Below are 19,476 nucleotides of genomic sequence, written 5' to 3'. Positions count from 1 at the left end.
TACAATAATTTATGTGACAAAAGAAAGGAGGCATTAATATTTAAAAGTGCTTTCTGTTTGTACAGGCACTGGGGCAGCAAGAGGGAGGCCTAAGGGAGATTAAGTGGAGCTATTTAGACTTTCTTCCCACATCTCCTCTGTGTGTGTGTGTGTGTGTGTGTGTGCGTGCGCGCGCGCGCATGTGTTAGGCCAATGTGGGCTCTCTTGCATTCGTATTCCTACTAAGCAATGGGCAGTAAGTTTAAATGAGTACAGCTCAGGCCTGGCCTAACTTGCACTGTTTGTGCCTAGGATGTGTTTTTAAATCAATATTCTTAAATTAATGCCAGCTCTAAAGCTGAGATCATTCAAGCTTCTGGGGATCTGTTCCTGCTTGACTTGAGTAAAACGAATCAAGAGTGTTTACACAGGGTTTTATGTAATTTCCACTAATCATTTAAAACACAGTTTGCATTAAACTCTCCTACTTTTTTAAATAGGCAAGTCATGAACTAGCAGCATGTTAGGAAACAGAGAGTCTGAAGGAAAAACAAAGAACGGGTGTAAGTTAGCAAATGGCACTTCCTACCTTACTCATATCATCTGAGACTTCAGAGAAGTGGGTAGGTAAATAAGACTACAGAGAAGTGAGTGGGTAAATTAGACTACCCATCCCAACCTAGACTCCATTAAATCCTGACATGATTCTAAGACAGTCAACTAAGCAGATCCAAGTTACATCAGCCCCCCCCCCCCCCCCCCCATATATCCTCCAAACTCGTTTCTGACTAGGACATCAACTTGGAATTCCCTTTTCTTTCTGACAGTTACATAAAAAGGTCTGAAAAAGTGTCTTGTTTCTCTTGACTCATCACATGTCTGCTCAAAAGATTAGCAGGATTTCTTTCCTTTTCTGCTACCATGCAACCAGCGCTAGCTAGATGCTTTATATGAGACGATAAGGGAGTTTACTAAGAGGTAAAACCCTATTGTTTTAACAGGTAAGGACTTTGCAGAATTTTCAGGGAGTTCAACCTCTGCTATGCACTGCAGCAAACATCTAACCAGGAAGAGGCAGCCAAGGTCCATTAGATGGCAGTGCTATGCTTGGCCATGTCCACATCCTGGATGTGGAATGCCCCTCTGGGCAAGTCATATTCAGGAACTGAGGCATTCAGCTATGATCTATCACCAAAAAGACACTATAGAAAATACAGTCTCCTGCTTCCCAAACTCAGAAGCTTCAGGTTTGCTTTAATGTTATTTTACTCTTGTCTTTGTGAATCTAAGAAACCTTTCCAATTCACTCTAATTCCCTCAAGAAAACCTTCATCCAGGCCCACATATCTTCTGCCATATCACCTGGTCTCTTTTCCTTTGGGCTACTGAATCCCCTTCTATTTGCAGAGAGAGTAACCAATCCAAAAGAAATCAGCAGCTTCTTATCTTTCATGGCTTCATATCTCCATCTCCAAGGAAGTGTGAGTTCTCAGTTCTTGCATTCAAGACTGAAAAACCTAGCCCCGTGCCCTCTTTCTGTGCTCTCGTCACCAAAGGTTTTGTGGGTGGAAAGAACACCTAAAAAGACTTCTTTTACAGGAACATGTATCTCACCTTCTCTGAAATGCCTTAAGCTCCTCTGCTTCTAAAACCTCTTCATGAAAAGTGTCTTCAAGTAGGATCAGGCATCTCATCACATCAACTGTATTCCCACAAGCTAGGGTCTTACTTGTTCGGGGCCACGACAGATACGAATAATCTGTTACAACAGCACTGCCAAACATTGCTAGATGGGTAACAGATACAGAAATACTGCTAGAAAGATTGCTCACAAAGGAGTCAGCACTGTGTGAAAAATGACATTGGCATTTCTTTTGGCCTCTTTCAAGTACAAGTGAGGATGAGTCCAAATGACTGCACATAATTAAATTAACAAACCTCTGAAATCCCTGCATATGTCAAGCAGGACTAGAAAAAGAAGAAAAGGTGAAGAAACTTCCAAAATTCCTGCATATGTCAAGCAGGACTAGAAAAAAGAAGAAAAGGTGAAAGAACTAGTAGGAGAAGCATGGGTTACTTTTAATGAGTTTGGAAGATCCTGATCGTAATGGATGGGCAAACTTTGCTCGCAATGGTTTAAAGTAAAGCCAGTGCAAGATCTGGGTGCCATAAATATAAAGCTTGCTTCCCTTTTTGCCTTTAAGCAAGTCTGCTGACAATCAAGTCTCACAGAGCTAGGACATGTGCTGGCTTCTAACCCCCGCTTTGCTCGTGTCATTATTTTTTGGTACTGGAGAAGTTATGTTAACCACTCTTGGAGGGAACACATCTCTTCTCAGAATACCCTGGAGTTAGCACCCACGGAGAGGAAAGAATCTGGTTTACCTTATCATTTGTCCATGCAATAGGGAGGATAACAATAGAGGGACACTGCCAGGGTCAGTTAATGACCACATTGCTGAAGAAAACCTTGCACAACTGTTAAAAGTCAGCATTTTTCAGCACTGTCTTAGCTAGATTATAGAAAATTAACAGAACTCTCTAAATTACCTTAATAATCCAAAGCACACGATCTATTTTCTCTCTTGAACAACACTGCTGTAGTGAACAGTTAAATTACTGGAAACAACGGAGACTCACTTTTGACTTAAGACTGCTGTTTATATTTTTAAATGCTTATGTGTAAACTCTAAAGCTGATCACACGTCTGAGTATTGTATAAAAATAAACAGTCCTGCGATCTTAATCACCTTTCCTCAAGAGAAGGTGAAGGTTAAGTTCACATTTTCCTAAATGTACTTACCCTGGATATCATCATTAAATGTACAGTACTTGTTGCGGTATTTATTGAGGAGACGAAAAGCATTAACATTGGCAAAATCTTCGAACTGGATTAGACAATTCATGCCGTACCTGCAAGTCAAAGGGTAATTAAGAATGGATAAAAATATTTCAACAACATAGGATAATAAGTACATCTTTTATCAGGACAACGAGGCTAGACACCCTATTACTAACATAACAGTATGGTAACAGAATTGCATCACAGTAACACCAAACAAGAACGTGCACTCCTCAAGGTTCATACACTCAAAAATGTGGAATCTCTAACTTAGAATAAATTGTATTCATAATTCATCTATTCAAGGGGCACAAAGGGATATGAATATATACGTCTGTGTACCTACATAGAGGTATACATCTTTGGACTACTGATATGAGAAATTTTCAGAGGGGTATTCACTGATGAGCTTTTCAAACTGAAGTAAATGTCCTTTTGCAATCAATATTGCCACCGTCATGCCACAATACAGCAGATCTGACTGCAAAGGAAACCTCAGCTAAAGGGACACCATCAAGTGTCCATTCCAACTTCAGATGACTGAAAGATGAGTAAAAAACTGCTTGTACAATCACATGGACTCGGCCGCTTCTGTATGTGATTTCACAGCCACATTTCTGTGCTTTAGAAACACATTCCTCTCCACCAAGTTGCTTTGCAGGAGATGAGCGCACAATGACTGCTAGTAACGAGTATCACGGAAAAGCAGGAAATAATTGTAAACTTTCCCTAATTATCCAGTAATAGTCAGGGCAAGTATGTAGTTTTCCAAAAACTGGGTATATTTTCAGATTGATCCATATCTACCCACTTTCAGCACTTGTCTGACGTGAGGCTGCATTAGGGTTTTGCTAATAAAATCTGAAAGGGCCAAGACGAACAGTAGGAGAAGCACAGGGAATGAGTAATGTAGCTATCAGCAACCTCTAAATTGCTGCACTGTAAGGGAGATATGAACCTCTCTGGGACTGTAAGCAGCGCAAAGGCAGCATCGCCTTACATACCTCCCATTCAGACTTCCCTCCTTTGTCACTGAAACTTGAGGTAGGGGACACCCATGCTTTAAACTAGAAATTGATACTAGATACAACATGCTCCATTTAAGAATCGTGGTTCCAGCCATGAAAAGGTCTTTTCATGGCACTCGCAGTGTGGGCAGTCAGCTCTCCTGGCGAGGCCCAGATTTTTTTTATTATTATTATTTTTCATTTCAAGCACATCTATCAGCAAGGAGACAGGTATTGTGCTCCTCTATCCATCTGTCACGAGAAACTCATGCTTTATAAACCCTCCGGCCTCAAAAAAGGAAAAGGGTTGGCTCTCACACTTTCTTCATGTTCCCTGTGTCTGCCTTTTGGAAAAGTGTCACAATGATTTTAGATTTGTGTCTGATTTTAAAACTGATTTAGATGCAAAAAGCTCAGATTCAACAGAGTATTTAGATGCCTCACTCCAAATCAGCCTCATAATTTCCTGCTAATTTTAGTATCTGCAATAATTTCACAGGAAAATTAGGTGCTTGGGTCTTTGTTCAATTACGGACATGGAAGCCGAGGAGACTTTTTCAATGGTGTTTGCAATGCAGCATCACCTCAGGATATTTCTGCAAGAGAGGGAAGCCTTATGATTCCCCTTTCACCAAAGAACAGCTGGCTCTGAAAGGGGCATGGCCACTCTACACAGAGTTGTGCTGTGCAGAGGTCCCTGACTGCACACAGCACAGATCCATGCAAGGCACCCGCTGAGATCCTGGGGACAGCACAGCCATAGTTTTCTTACCTCATGTGGCAATACGGCTAACAGCAAATGCCTGAAGTAAAGCAGGCTAGCATGTGCTTTTTAAAGTATTGACCTGACTGCCTCTATGACTGCAGAGAGAGTGACATATTCTCCCACCATACCACTGCAGTTCCTTACTTATTCTCAGCATGGGAACAAAGCTTGATATTCCCAGGAAGCTGGGAAGGGGAACTTGCCAACTGTAAGAAGTGATGTGGGTTTTGCCCTAAAACCACTCTGTTTAGGAAGAAACAATCTCTCCCCCGCCCCAAAGGACCTTTGGTGACTGGGTGGTACACCCACATGGGAGACCACACGGTGGGTCCCATGACTGAAGGCAACTTCTCTCATCTCACGTGCAGTCATGACATCCCCAAACAGCCTCCTCCCTCTCATCTGTTACGTAACTGCCACCTCCTGGTTCAGGCTAAGCGCTGTGTGGAGGGGGGACCTTATCACGTGTAGACAATACTGTTTTTGTCAGTCCCACCAGTTACTCCCTTGCCGCAGATTTTAAACTCAAGACAGAATTTTAAACCATCTAATCTGACCTTTTTAGTATCACAAGCCATAAAGTTTCCCTTTGTTAATCCAGCATTGGGATAGTTTGTGCTTGGTAATCCACAACTTCTGGGAGGCTTCTTAGGTTTTCACTCAAAGATATGAAGAGACAAACAATCTATCATCTCCTATGGTAGCTTCTTCCAGTAGTTACTTAGCCTCGCTGCTCAAAGTCTGTGTCTCACTTGCAAACAGGATGTACCTGTAACCACCAGCAACTGTTTTCTGCTTTACTGGTGTACCAGATAATTCTGTCTATGATGGTATTTATGTGCTGCAATCAAACTGCTTCTCAACTCTCTTCTGGAGACGGTACAAGAGATTAAGGTAAGTTAGGCTATTTGTTATTGTGTGCCATCTGATAGCTCCTACTTTATGAAGTACACTTACCTCATGTTCTGCAGTATCAGTTTTCAGCAAGCCCTCTCTAGGCAGACAGAGGCAAGTATGAGTGGTCATGCTGGCCAGCAAAGCAGCAACTTCTCATTTAGTTTACTGTGCTGTAAGGAACAACAGCAGAGCCCTGCGCAATAATCCTGTCGCAGTTACGCTAACCCTCACACCCTGGACATGGAGATTTAGGCATGGATTTTCCAGGGTACCAACAGGCTTTGTAATTCAGAAGGTTCTGGATGCTCAAATGAGGAAATACTAGCTTGTCATACTTTAAGGGGAAAAAACTGGGCTTCATATCATTTAGAAAGAGGAAAATTATTTCCTTTGCCCTATATGGCAGGACATGTACAAGGCTAAACAGCAAGTGGCCTCTATCGAAATTTCTCACCCTTTTTTAAATTGTCATCAGCCTCCTGCTAACTATTTACAGGTTACACAGAGTCTTTCAGGGAAGGACTGCCTATGAACCTTAACCGTCCACACTGCAGATCTTGGCAGCTATTAAGGAGACATCCAATAACAAAACCGCTTCTGAAATGCTGAGCAACACTGTGAAAAGCAATATATGAAGATTCCTAGGCCTCTTTTTTTTTGTAAAGTCTTGGAAGTCAAAAGGAACACTTTGGATTTCCAAGGAATTTGTGCAAAGAAAGAATGCAAAAGGTATCTGGGAAAATCAGTTTTCTAAGGGTCGATTCTCTTATTATGATTTTGAATGTGCAAGGAAAACATGGCTAACAGGGAGATGATACACCATTCTTAACATCTGCTAACATCTCACAGAAAAAAATTAGCAAATCTTTAAGCAACTTTAGTTGTTACAGAAACTGTTTCTCTAACAGCAGTCTTACTATTTATTTGTATCACTGAGGAAGTAAAATTATTGGCTTGGTTAAAAAAATCAATGATCTCAGCCAGCATTAATGTGTGCATGACCAGCATTTCAAATAGCATAAAGGTGGGTGGATTTCCCTGACTACTGGGTAAAATTTGCAGGAGTATTAATTAACCTGAACAATTTTTTTTCTGTTTTGAGCAGAGGATTTTCTCCTCATTGTCCACACCTGATCTTCAGCAGGAGACAGTGCACTGTTACTTCTATTTCTATCCTTGATCATTTTGTACTGATCAGAGCACAAGGAAAGTACGGTGGCCCGTAAACACTTCTCTTCTCTTTGTGCTCCTCAGTATGACAGGACAGTGATGGAAGGAAAAATCTTTCCACTGAGCTATTTTTCAAAGATTATTTTCTTTTACTCTGCAATACGGCCTCTTGAAGTATGAGCAAGTCACATTTTTGAGCCTTATTTTGCAATGTGAAAACTAAAGTTTTATTAATAAAGATTCCAAGTTAGTCATGACAAGAGCTGATGGTTTAAATGAAGGAACAAAATATTTAGGACTTAGTAATATTGCAGATGGGAATCCTGGAATGATGTTCAAGATTCTAGTCCTTAAGGACTACCCATTTTATCGGGGTTTTGAGAGGATTTTAAAGAACCTGTGTAGCTCAAACTCATGGAAACCAAACATGAATTAGCAGCTGACTTACTGAGCCCTGTCATGGAAGCCCACCCATTAATTTTTATTGCTCTTTCCTAACAGTACGCTGGTGGTAATCGTAGCATAACCTGACCAGTCAGATGAACTTGGCAAGGAGTATGAACAAAACAACTGGTGGGGCCGTTTGCATTTAACATCCTTGTGAATATCAACACGATGAGTCAGTTCTGCTGTCCTTTGTGCACAGCACAGTAACTCAAGATTTGTGTAACCCGTTTCATCCCAAAGGAATTCAGAGCATTCTACAAAGAGTATTTGAGTAGCATCCAAACGGAAAATGTAGCCAACTTGGGACTTGAACACAGAAGTGCTTTAATATGCAACAATGCTAAAAAAAATCCTGCTTAGCCCAGAAAGTGGAGAATACTTATTAACGCAAAGGGAAAGAGTGTTCAGAGTGCCTCCACTTGGAATTCAGCCCGCAAAAAGCAGCATGGAATGGGATTCCTTTCACTATCTTTACATATCTAAACATTGTCTGTCTGATGCTGAACTACACAACTCTGGCGGCCTTCTCAGACACTGGAGAGAAAGAGGCATGTCCAGTGGCAACTTCTTTGAGCCAGTCTAAATGGAAAACGGAAGTACCAGTGGCAATTTCTTTGAATCAGTCGACATGGAAAACAGAAGTAGGTAACACCCCGGAGGTGCAACTTTCTCTGCAGTCACTGTGAAAACAGCCTAAGATGACTTAGATTCAGATATCTAACTTTAGACAACTAATTTAGGAGAGAGAATCCCCACCTCCCATGTTATCTAATTACCACAGCTATGTCCTGGAAGATCTTAAGTATGGGTCATCTACCCTAAGTCACTGCTTAATCACCCTTTCAACCGCAATGTTATGCTTTCCTTCAAAATCTACATTTCTTTTTTGATCTTCTCTACAGAAATTGCCCTGCTCCATGTGTAAGTTATCCAAGTGTTCCCCAGTGACGGTATTTGAGATATTCCAAAATGGAGTGCAATATACTGGCCAGTTTGCCCCCATCATCACTTTTCAAAAATAAAAACTAGATTTTGACACAACTAATTTTGTAAAATTATCAGGTTTCATTGGAAAAAATTGTGCTTCTAGTAAGAAACTAAAAATAATGATTTTTTGTTGGAGGAATTACTTTTAGTAAGGTGTGTCCTTGTCTAACCAGCTAATAAATTTTACTCTGTTTAGCTTGTGAGATCTGATATGACTGCAGCCCCAACTGGTACCGACCTAAGCATTTATAACTTGCTTACTGTTTGTAGGTGCAGGATGCCTCTTTATAGAAAAAGTGACTGCAAAATAACTATTTGAAGATACACTCCACCAGATTTCAGTATCTTTAAATTTGAAGCAACCATTGAGGGTGGCCAAGCAGAGAGATTTTGTAAACTTCTCTGGCAGGAAGAGGCTCCTAAGGTCAGTCTACCTCGGCACGTTGCCAGCTCTCATGGGCTCTTCCATGCTTCTACCAATCCACATGACTCATCTCCTAGCTTTCAGCTTAGAGCCTGAAGGAGAGTCTGAAGCCAACAGCAGCAGGTCACATCAGTACTGAATGTTTTCCAGTCCAGGAAAGGCATGGCCAGCTAGGCTTGGCTCCTTCTAGTAATCTCATCCTGATTCTCAGTGACTCATCATCCTTACAGCATACTTTCCTTTCCTTGGCATCCAGGATATAAACAGCTGAACACCTAGGCTTTACCTGAAAGCAAAACTCCAATATAAACTATTGAGATATTAGAATGACATGGTAGCTTGAAAGAGAGCAAAGGCCAATCTCCACTTTGGTTTCTCCCATCCCTCAGTTCTTTTCTTCCCTTTCAAAAAAAAGGAAGGTTTGTTTTTTGACCTCCTGATTTTGGATTCTGATGCGTTCCCCTTTCTCTTGGGCACACTGAAGTGTGCTTTTCTTGGGATCTCTGCAGACCTATGCCTTCTTGTGGAAATGGATATTTCCAGCTAGCATGAGCAATTCTTCTGTTTGTTAGCTGTGGAAAAGGAAGCTTGGATAGTTAATTTCTGCACCTGTCAGATGGACATGGTTTTTAAGGAATTCACACATGCTGGAGAGAAATGGAGAGAGAATACAACAGCAAAATGTTTTACAGACACTAAACATTATCCAAGTCAATGTCTTAACCCCCCTCCCTCCACTACACTTACATAGCTTTCAGCAAAAGTAAGATCTTTTGGAGTTGCAAGACAAACTCTGCTGCCGAGCCTTTGCTCAAGGTTCTGTATGCTTTTTCATCTATAATATGCAGTCTAATTTATCTAAAAACAGGACCTCACTTATGTCCTCACCCTATCACAGCTACACTAGCATTACTACTGAAATCCGTAACTGCTGACACTACAAGGGTCATGATTTAATATAGTTGCCGTATCTCCTGGTTCAGTGCTGGCTGCCAGGCCGCAATCTGGGGACCCCTGCTCTCTACCATCCCCAAATCTGTTTAGCCATTTTTTTAGAACTGGAAACAAAAATTTCAAAGGTACTGTCTCAGTTTTTCTTCTTCATGAAAAAAATCAGAAGACTTTCAAGGTAGGGATTATGCTGCTGTCTTGTTACTCTGCATCAGTACCTTTTGAGGCTCTGTATCATAAATAACTATGACTCAAGTTCTGACATTCTTTCTGATCCCTTACAGTAACACTCCTACAGAAATAGCCTTCAGCGACATAATGGTTTACAGAATGGTTCCACACACTGATTTTAGTGTATAATCCCTGAACTTCAATACGTACATTTTGCATAAACAGGATTTTTTATGAAATAATATGCTCCTCAGTAGAAGAACAGTATAAGAAAGACTGTCACCCTAATAAAGGATGAATCTAGGAGCTAAACACATACAGTAGTACAAGTCTATAGTAAAAATAACTAACTACAAATCTTTATCAGGAAATTATTCTGTTTCCTGGAAAACAAACAAGCAAGGATTCATGCTTTGTTTATCACTGTACTGTTGTTTTGTTACTGCTGTGATTAACCTAGAGCTACACGGAATCTCTGTGCTAAACGAACAAGAAAGATACTGCTGGTAAAGTCTGTATCCTCTGTAGAGGATACCTCTTTCTTGGATGAGCACAAAGTGAGGAACAAAAGATGCCTGAAACCCAGAAGTGGGAGGCAGATGTTTTCCTGATGACAGTGCTTTTAGCCTCACCATTCAAGACACTTCTTAATTGCCTGAACAATCTGATTACGCAACATGCTTCTTTCATTCTCATTTGTACGTACCTCTTCAAGTTTATCCAGCTTCATTATAAGTCATGAGGTCGCAGAGGAAAAAATTCATGAGGCAGCAGTTAAAATCTGAGACGCATCTGACTGACTAGCACAAGTCAGGACTTCAAGGGCGGCCTGGAGACCTGTGCAGGGCCTTTGCTGACCAATACTAAGAGGGCATTTTTGTTCACTGTGAATTAAGCATTCCTACGTGTATGGAAAAAAAAAAAATTTTTGGAAGAAAGTCCAGTGGACTTCTTTGCCTCATGGAAAGAATCACAGGAAGGAGGCTCCAATCCCTCTATGAATTTACCATTTCATAACACTGCTGCCACCCATTCATGATGCAAGGAATCTACTTTGATGCACTGCTACTCCTACTCATAGTCTTCAATAAAACCAGGCAAAGAGCAAAAACATCTTTGTCTTTGTTCTTGACATTTTCTTATTGCTGTTTGACACGCTGCCAACCAAAGTTCTGATATCCAGTTTTACAGTAAAGGAGCCCATCATCAGAAAAAACAATGCTTAGTAAGGGATCAGCACTTAGGACTGGAAAACCAAAGACTATATATGTTCACTGTAGCAAATTAAACAATACTGGCACCTGAGTCTTGGCACTGTCCTCAGACCGTTCTTACCATAAAATTGTTAGCGTGACTCTTTGGCAAGCTTTTGGACAGACCAGCTAGTACTTTGCCATACAATTCCTGATGATACTTTCAGGATCAGTTTGGACCAAGCACCCACTCAAGAGGCAGTTTGCCTTTAGAGTTGTAAGAAAGAGAGCTAAGCAGTATAGATATGAGGAGCAACAACTATGCCATTTAGGACCAGAAAACAGGCTCTGGCCTCTCTTGCTTAGCAGGACAGACATAGTTAGAAAAGAAGTAACCTAGAAGTGGGCAAAGCACTTTCCACGTGACTCCTCATTCAGCTCTAGCCAGGCTCTAGTTTTGCCAATGGAGATGAAGGCAGTGACTTAAAAATCTGCATTTTCCTTGCGTATGAAAGGCAAAGTGCCTCTGCACCTCGGCAGCATTATGGAAGCATGGCCGAGTATGTCCCAGGTTGGCAGAAAAGGGAATGGGGGACAGCTGGGGTGTTCTGAGAGCAAAAAGGCAAGTCATTTCCACAAGGTCTTTGCAAACCGAACCTTCACAGACAAAGGTGAATAAAACTAGAATATTGGCCCATCTCATGCCAAGGTTTACTCAAGGCAGAAAACAAGATATTCTTTCATCTACATTAGAAACAGAGCCAGAGACAACAATCCTAAATAAGCAAACACTGGGGCCAAGCTCAGAAGTGGCTTCGGGGTAAAAAATAGCATTGTTCATCCCATGTAAACAGGGCACAACGTCCAGGCTCATTTTTGCTATTGGAGATCCAGTTCCTTCTCACCTCTAAATCTGCTGATAGTCCCTTAAGTAGCAGCTCTGGTGTGATTGTTGGGCTCTTTGTAATAGGCAGGGTTACACAGCGAGGACCAGCCAAAAGCATAAGCATCTCCCAGAAGGCTAAGCCTTTCCTATTCTCATTCATGCCTGGGAAATATCACTTGAGGATCGCACTGTCTGCATATTTGTATGTGTTTCTGGCCAACAAGAGGAAACTAAGGGATGTAAAGAGTCAACACAGAGACAAGTTTACTACCTGGAGGCACTGGGCCATGCAAGTATACTATTGTTTGCAGAGAGAGAGCTTGAAACATTTGTTTGCTTATAGGCTGCAGACAGATGTTATACTTAACATTAGAAAAAGCCTTTCATTGTTATGACTTCCACATAGCTGAGAGGCAGGCAGGTTTTCCCTTAAAAACTGACAATGAGAACTAAAATTTTGGTAAATTCAACATAAACTATTTCAATTTCATTGCCAGGTAAATCGTAACGTAGTGAAAGCTGGATCCCAGGATCCACATTAGAAGTCATGACTTTTATAGCACATGTAGCAGTTATGACGGTGGTCATGAGTGAGACAAAAATGCAGTTGTTCATGCTAGAATGTGAGACTGAGCCAATAGAAAGAAGCTTTCTACAACCAAAATATCACTTGCAGCCAATCTAAAATTTGCTGCTCTATGGCCTAGGTTTAGAAATCACATGCCAGGGAGCTGCATCATGAACCCAACAGGGACTGCTGTCTGCCTCCCCATCTTCTCGGGCTGTTAGAATATTTCTAACATTGGGTAGGAGTTTGGCTAGGTTCATGCCAACACAAACAACGCATACAGCCACCACGCTCTAAGGCATAAAGCCTGCTGCAGATTCAGCGCAAGCTAAATCAGTGAAAGTGTCCCTTGAAGCACAAAGATAGCAGGAAATCCCTAAATCTCAGATTACTGGAAGCTGGGGTGAATGCCAAGGAAGTATTATTGTACGCATGCCTGCTCTTAGTTGCATCCCTGGGCACCTGCTACCAGCTACTCCTAAGGACAGGATACAAAATCGAGCCAAGATTAATCACAAAGTTCTTGGGGAAAAAAAGCACTGAAAAATCATAGTCTGCCCTCTCCCATAGCATACCTCATGACTTCCAAGCACTAAGTCTAGCACTAATGGCTGATACGGTCATTCTTGTGTTTTTATGCAGAGTGATTTCATCCTCCTCGCACTGGTTCTGAGAAAGACTCTAGTTAGTAGTATAAGGCTTCCTGGGAGTACGGCACAAGCAGGGGATGCAACTGTGTTAGTGCTAACCCTCAGATGTAGCCTTGAGCTATCCTCTGACAGACAAGGAATGGAGCCTCCCCATCTGCCTTCCATCCAAGAGCTTCTCCAGCTACATCTTCTTAGGCTAAATGTGGTAAATCTGGCTTAGGTGGAAAACCACAGACAGAAAGCCTGTGGCAGAGGGCTGCTCAGCATCTGTAACATGGTTGTATCCCACAGAAGTCGCGTTTACAGGGAAGGTATGAAAGTCCATTACCACAGGGATCCTGTAGGAGCACATCTGGAGCTCAGTTATTCATTAGCAGCAGAAAATCAAGCTATTAGAACCTAAATACTGTCCTTTAACATTAAATATCATCTGCTGCTGCAGATCCCAGCAGATCTTTCACTGCATCACAGAAATCACACAAAGAAGGTCACTGGGAAGCTGGCTGATGCTCTTCTGCTTCAGATATCACCACATCTTTTCCCGCTCTCAATCATTAACTACAATCTATCATTTTAGACACCACAGGTTTGCAGGTTTTCTAAACTTCACCCCAGACTGAGATGGGCGAGAGGAACTTCTAGTTCTCAGCCCTATGGAAAGACAAATGGAGAATAAATAACTAGTCCTCTTGAGAAATTTTGTTAACAGAAATGGAAATTAAGTGAAGACAACCTCTGTTTCGGGTCTTACTGCCAACACCAAAAGTGGACTTAATTACTACACAAGGTCCACCCGTGATGGCCACAAATATTTTTGCCAACTAAATGTTTTAACAGCATGGGTAGTGGTGAGTACCACAACCCATTAGCAGAACCATGCCAACAGCCAAGACCATTGACACTTGTGGCTTCTTGCTCTGCGTCAGGTGGCAAAACACTTGGAAATGGCTTGCATTGCTGCTCAGGAACTTATGTAACCTTATGTTGGGGGAAAGGTAGGGACATGTCCATCTTTCTCAGGAGCAGGAGGAGACGCCTCTCTCCTAGAGTTACGCACCTGAAGCCTATAAAATGAAAGATAAGAAGAAGAAAAAAAGATCTTATTTTTAAAGACTGGGAGAAGATGGAGGAGAAGGAAAAGATGTTGGTGTCTCCTCTGGTATGGTGGCTTAGCGGGGAGGGCACTCAACAGGAATGCAGGAATCTAGGTTCTTGCTCCAAAAGATATTTCTTGTTATGAAACCAGAGCAGTTTTCAACAAGGTGGAACAGAGAGATCCTCTCCCTAGAGCAACTCAGAGGTTACTGATTGGAGCTGAGAGAGAAGCCGAGAGAGCAACAAGCTGGGATATTGGGCAGAGGTGGTGGCTCTTCCCATCCCCATCACTTCTCCCTTCTGAACGGTGTCAGAGTCCCACTGGATGTGATGATTAGCAGAGGTGTGCAAGGAGAATATCCATCTCGTATTCTGACGAAGACTGATGTGGGTCTAAACCACCAGCAGTTCAGCCCTGCCAGGGCACTGGTGACAGTGTGCAGGCCTACTCACAGGCACACAAATGCTGAGGGACTCTAGATGTTAGCAGGACTATGCAAGGGCTTTGTGGGTGCCAGTGATGTCTAGACACTTAACTCTAGCCGTTTGGGATCAAGTTACCAGTTAACTAGAATAACATCTGAATAAATAACCCAGGGGGAAACTGTACGGGTGATTTTGTTTCAGAAAGCTACTGCTGAATTTGTGAGCCATACCACCAGAGAACTGCTGGAACAGAGGCAGCTTGTTGGGGAAAAGGCTCTGCGTGTCAGAGAGTGCACAGGACCTGATCTGCAGCTGCTTGGTATGTTTGTGGGTAAAGCACTGGGAAGGGATTAGGCACACAGAAACCAGGTATAAAACAAAACTCAAGAAAAAAACTCAGCAGAGCTACTTTTCCTCTTCTACCGTTTTGAAAAACTGAGTGCTTGATCTCCCGTTGTCTTCTGGGCTCTGCCATACGGCACAGGCTGATAAAAGAGAAAACTTCAGTTTCCCTAGTCACCCTGTTAATAAGTGCTGATGGGAGAGGAAATGAGGGTGAAATTATGACCACTTAATGAGGCTTCTGCGACACGGTTTGCTGGAGTGTGGAAGTGCCTCTCCCAGAGTCTCAGGCTGCATGCTCAGCATCCATTAGTAAGTGAATGAGGCCAGCATTCAAAACAGAGGCTGGTGCTCTGGGACAGGCCATCCATCAACACCTCTGGCCATTTGGAGACACTGAGCTGCACCGTTACTGTATGATGAAGCCACAGAAGGGGTGAATGGAGTAAGACCGAGGGTCTTACATAAATAACCGGTCCAATTGTTTATATGGTTATATATGATATAACTCCGATACCAGTTTAGAAGAAAGTGAGAAGGAAGAAAGAAACCTGCAGTGGTAGTTTGCTTTCAAAGAGAACCTGAGGATGAAAGAATATTGTTACTGTAGAGGCCGTGACTTGCAGCGTCAGAGGACTGCATGCTCTGCAATGCACAGAGAATCTACGCCAGCACAACAGCATCCCCATACCTATTTTGATTTCAACATTAATTTGCTCTTATATGCAGGTCCCAGAAATTCTGTGGGTTATTCTAATACGATCCTTGGACACTTTAGGTGAGTACTGCAGCTACAAAAATATACCAGTTCAAGAATAAAACCGGCCAACTTGCCCTTTACCCTTTTAAATGAGGAGAGGGAAAATATGAGAATTGTATTTTCCCATCACAAAGGGTATTACTCATTGTGAGAAAACAGCAATTTGCCAGGCTTCTTCATTCCGTCATAAACTAAGCTCAACAGGCCAAATTTTGAATGTGGTTGCCTCCCAAGAGGAGCACAGTGCAGGATTTGAAACTCTTGTTAGGAAGTCATTTTATGTATTTGAGGTGAAAGAGTAATGAGTGGAGATTTAGGCACCATGAAAATGCAGATATTTCATCCAGATGTTGTAGGAAGGACTTTCTTTAATTATTTGACCTAAAAATGCCCAGAAGTCACACTTTATTTTAAAATACTTTAAGTGCTAACTCTGTAGCCTCTGACGCACTCCTAGTTCCATTATTAGGTGGCTATTATGGGAGCAGGAGTCCCTTCCACTGACTGTAGGGGTCTCCTGCTATAGGAGTTTGACATCTGCTTGATATTATTATTCCATTAGAACAGTAAATCTTTACTCTACTGGCTTTCCTGTGGGCTCTGACACATTCCAATTTAGTGACAAATGTCCCTTGAGTCAGCAGTTATTTGACAGGCTGGGAGGTGCTCCTGCAAAGGAACTGACAAACGGTTTCCATGATAAATTGAAGTATCTTCAGGAAGTAGGCAGAATTTCTGCATGAACATCGAGCTGAAAAAGAACTCCCAAAATTCCAAGAGATTTGTGATAATCCAAAAGCTTCCTCCACAGACATGTAAATTCCTGTGTGACATTATACATTTGCACAAGAAATCAGAGCAGACTGAAGATCACACCATTTCATGCCCACAGGTTTCCTCAAACAAGGAAGCAGGTAACAATAAAGTAGCATGCTCTTGCCCTTCCGAACCATCTCTGCTTCCTTTTATAACAGAATTAAGAATTTCTACTGGGTTGCATCCAGTCATTCTAGTGAAAATTTGAGACCAAATGAATCTGTTCTATACAAGTTTGCCAAATCCAGGCTGATAGCAGAAATAGTCCCCAGTTCAGAGCTCCTACAGGATCAAACTCCAACAACTCTTAAAAGTATGCTGGTGGTCATGATAATAACGCAGGGTAATGGCTCCTTTCACTCAAGGATCTCTAGACACTTTACAGATGTGAATGGAGAACTATGATGTGGAATTTCCCAGTCCCATTTTGTAGAGAATTTTTCTGGCCCTTAGTGTGTTCAAGTGATTCATCCTGGCTGTGAGAAATACAAAAACTCAGATGGAGCCCTCTGGGAACGTGATTCTCAGTACTTGGATTAAAGCATTAGTCATGACATCATCCCTTCACAAGATCGGAGCTCATTGTTTTGTGGCTGGGTGTCTTCTCCCTTCAGCGTGGAGATTAGCTCATGTAAACTAAACACAGGAAAATAACAGCCAATCCTTTCCCTCCAGCAGCAAGCACAGAAAAGGCAACTGTCTTTCTGGGTGTCACTAACATCACAGGAGTAGTGGGCGCAATGGGCTCTGCATTTAACATGACAAACATACATCCCAGAGCCAAATTTATAATGGTTGAGACCACGATCTAGGTTCTCACTCCATATCTGTCATCAATGCTGACCCAGGAATACCCCTGTGGTTTCCTGGCCAAAAGGAAATAGGATAGTTTTCTTGAAGAATTAGTCAGTAATTACAGTCAAAACAAAAAAACACAAATCAACCCTGATAACTCTTAAATCATTTGTACAGTAGATTCTCTTTTGTTTTCTTAGTTGCATTTTACCAGTTTTCTAGTCCCTAAAAGAAACCTCCTCCTCAGATAACCCACAAGTTTCTAATGTAAAACTACACTGCCATGAACTGACATCTGGGTCAAGCTTTCTCTTCCAATACACAGAAGCACTGACTGGCACGCAAACACAAAATTCTCTCCTCTGCAGTCACCTTAAGGTATTTTTGATCTACTACCAGGGCAGCGTTACTGTGTTCAAATCTAGAGATACAGGAGTTACAACACTGACTGAAAACAAGTACCTTTGTGCAACAGTTGAGAACTGCAGCTTGGCAGGGTAACGTGCTGACCTACATCACATCGGACAGGTCTACATCATGCTGCTGAACAGCAAAGGAGAAACTGCTATCCTACAAGCAGCATTGTATATGCACAGTGCTGCAAAGATACCACATCAGCAGATGCTGAAGTTCTCCAAGACACACTCATCTCACTCAAAAGCTGGTTCATCAGTTGTGACTTAATGGTCCTCAGCATTTCAGCCCTATTTCCTAAATCCCTCAACCCGTAGCCAGCTGAGCAGTTGGACCAAACCAGACTGCTCTCTGAGCAGCTGAGAAACGTTGAACCTTTCTCAGCAGAAAGGTAGGTGTTGCCATTAGCCACTGGACATTATGTCTCCTACCTCAAGGGACACATGGTGAACCGATTGCTGATGACACACATACCACCCATTCCTTCCCATTTCTGCATAAACACACACAGACACACAGACACACAGACACACACACACACGTGCACACACAGCCTGTTGGAGACAGAAAAAAAGAGGAATGACCAAACACGGCTCCTTCAGCTGTGAACACCCTACCACATACAGACATGCAGCACCCATTAATCAGGCACAGACTGCAGCTCTCTGTCATTCCTCATCCATATAATCTGTTGCTTTAGGAAAGGCAGAAAATGCTGCTTGGGAGTTTGGAGCTTTCCAATTATTATTATTGTTTCATTAAATAGTTGTTCTCATTTTCCTTCTTACGGTAACCTCTCCAGATAGTCACGGAGATTTTAATGCATTTTCTTTCTTTTTCCATAAAGAGGGAATACATGCAGTGCAAGAAGTGCACAGACAGCACTGAGATGAAATTCCAAGCTCTGTCTGTAGCAAGACTCCCTGGTACATCAGAGTTCATCTATCCCAGCTAGTCAGTGAGAATGGGACTATATACTCGGTCTGTCCCACAGTTAATAAGATGATGCTTGTAATTCTGGCCTTCTCATTCCATAGGCTCCAATGCCAGCAGGGAAACTTGTGTTTTCACAGAGTAAGTGACTGATAAGCTTTCTGCAGACTCAGGCAGACAACATCATACTGAGTAAGAGGCTATTTCCATTTAAAAGATTTTCTTTGCAACGGTGAATGATAGAAACTTCCTTTACAAAATGCAAACAAATGAAAGTTTAGATTTTGCCCATGCTGAATGAGTCCCATAAATGCATGATGGAGGCCAGATACAGACTACAGGGCGTACGTTTGACACCTCTCGCCTGTATGGACAGGAAATGGATATAATAGTTAGCCCCATTTCGGTTCCCTGAAGATATAAATAATCTTGACACAGAGTGCTCAAGCATTTGTAGACCACCCAGGAGACTTGCATTTAAATGACCTTTCTTTGCTTGGACAATCAATTAGACTAATGTTTATTTCAAGGGTTGCAACATTTGTTCTTAAATAGAAGCAGCTCAGAGGAGGCATGTATATAATCCCACTTACTTGTTGGTAACTGCCTGCATAAACTCATCAATCAGTTCGTCGTATTGTTTCCCACGAACCCTCTTGTGTTTCAGTCCAATATAGAGTGGATCGTTCAGAAGAGCCTATGACACAAAGGAATTCTGTTGACAAGAGTCTCTTCCATGGCTAGAAGGAGATTTATGTCCTAGCCTCTCAAAACATTTGTCCGTTGTAGTCAGATTAGTTTCACTCAGCATGCAGTGAACATCACTTTACACACAGGTCTTCCAGATCACAAGGCAGATCCAAGGCAAGTTAACTTGTGCTATGGACTATCTTTTTGTGGAGACACAGTCAGAGGAACTTAAGTGTTTGTTGGACTACAATAGGAAATGGAGCTCTG

At 42.0% G+C, this 19,476-nt stretch overlaps 1 protein-coding gene across 2 annotated transcripts in view; it reads right to left on the bottom strand.

Annotated features, from left to right (window-relative positions):
- ME3 (malic enzyme 3) overlaps positions 1-19,476 on the bottom strand; it is a 139,133-nt gene that overhangs the window by 16,390 nt on the left and 103,267 nt on the right. For both annotated transcript variants that reach the window (XM_068930552.1, XM_068930551.1), the window contains exons 6-7: positions 19,113-19,216; positions 2,783-2,892 (exon numbers count right to left, since the gene is read on the bottom strand). In XM_068930552.1, the coding sequence (XP_068786653.1) occupies positions 2,783-2,892; positions 19,113-19,216 (214 nt within the window). The remainder of the gene's footprint in view (positions 1-2,782; positions 2,893-19,112; positions 19,217-19,476) is intronic.

The sequence above is a fragment of the Struthio camelus genome, chromosome 1 (assembly GCF_040807025.1).
Source record: "Struthio camelus isolate bStrCam1 chromosome 1, bStrCam1.hap1, whole genome shotgun sequence".
NCBI lineage: Eukaryota > Metazoa > Chordata > Aves > Struthioniformes > Struthionidae > Struthio > Struthio camelus.
Note: the sequence above shows the minus strand (reverse complement) of the source record. Positions and strands in the feature narration are given on the sequence as shown.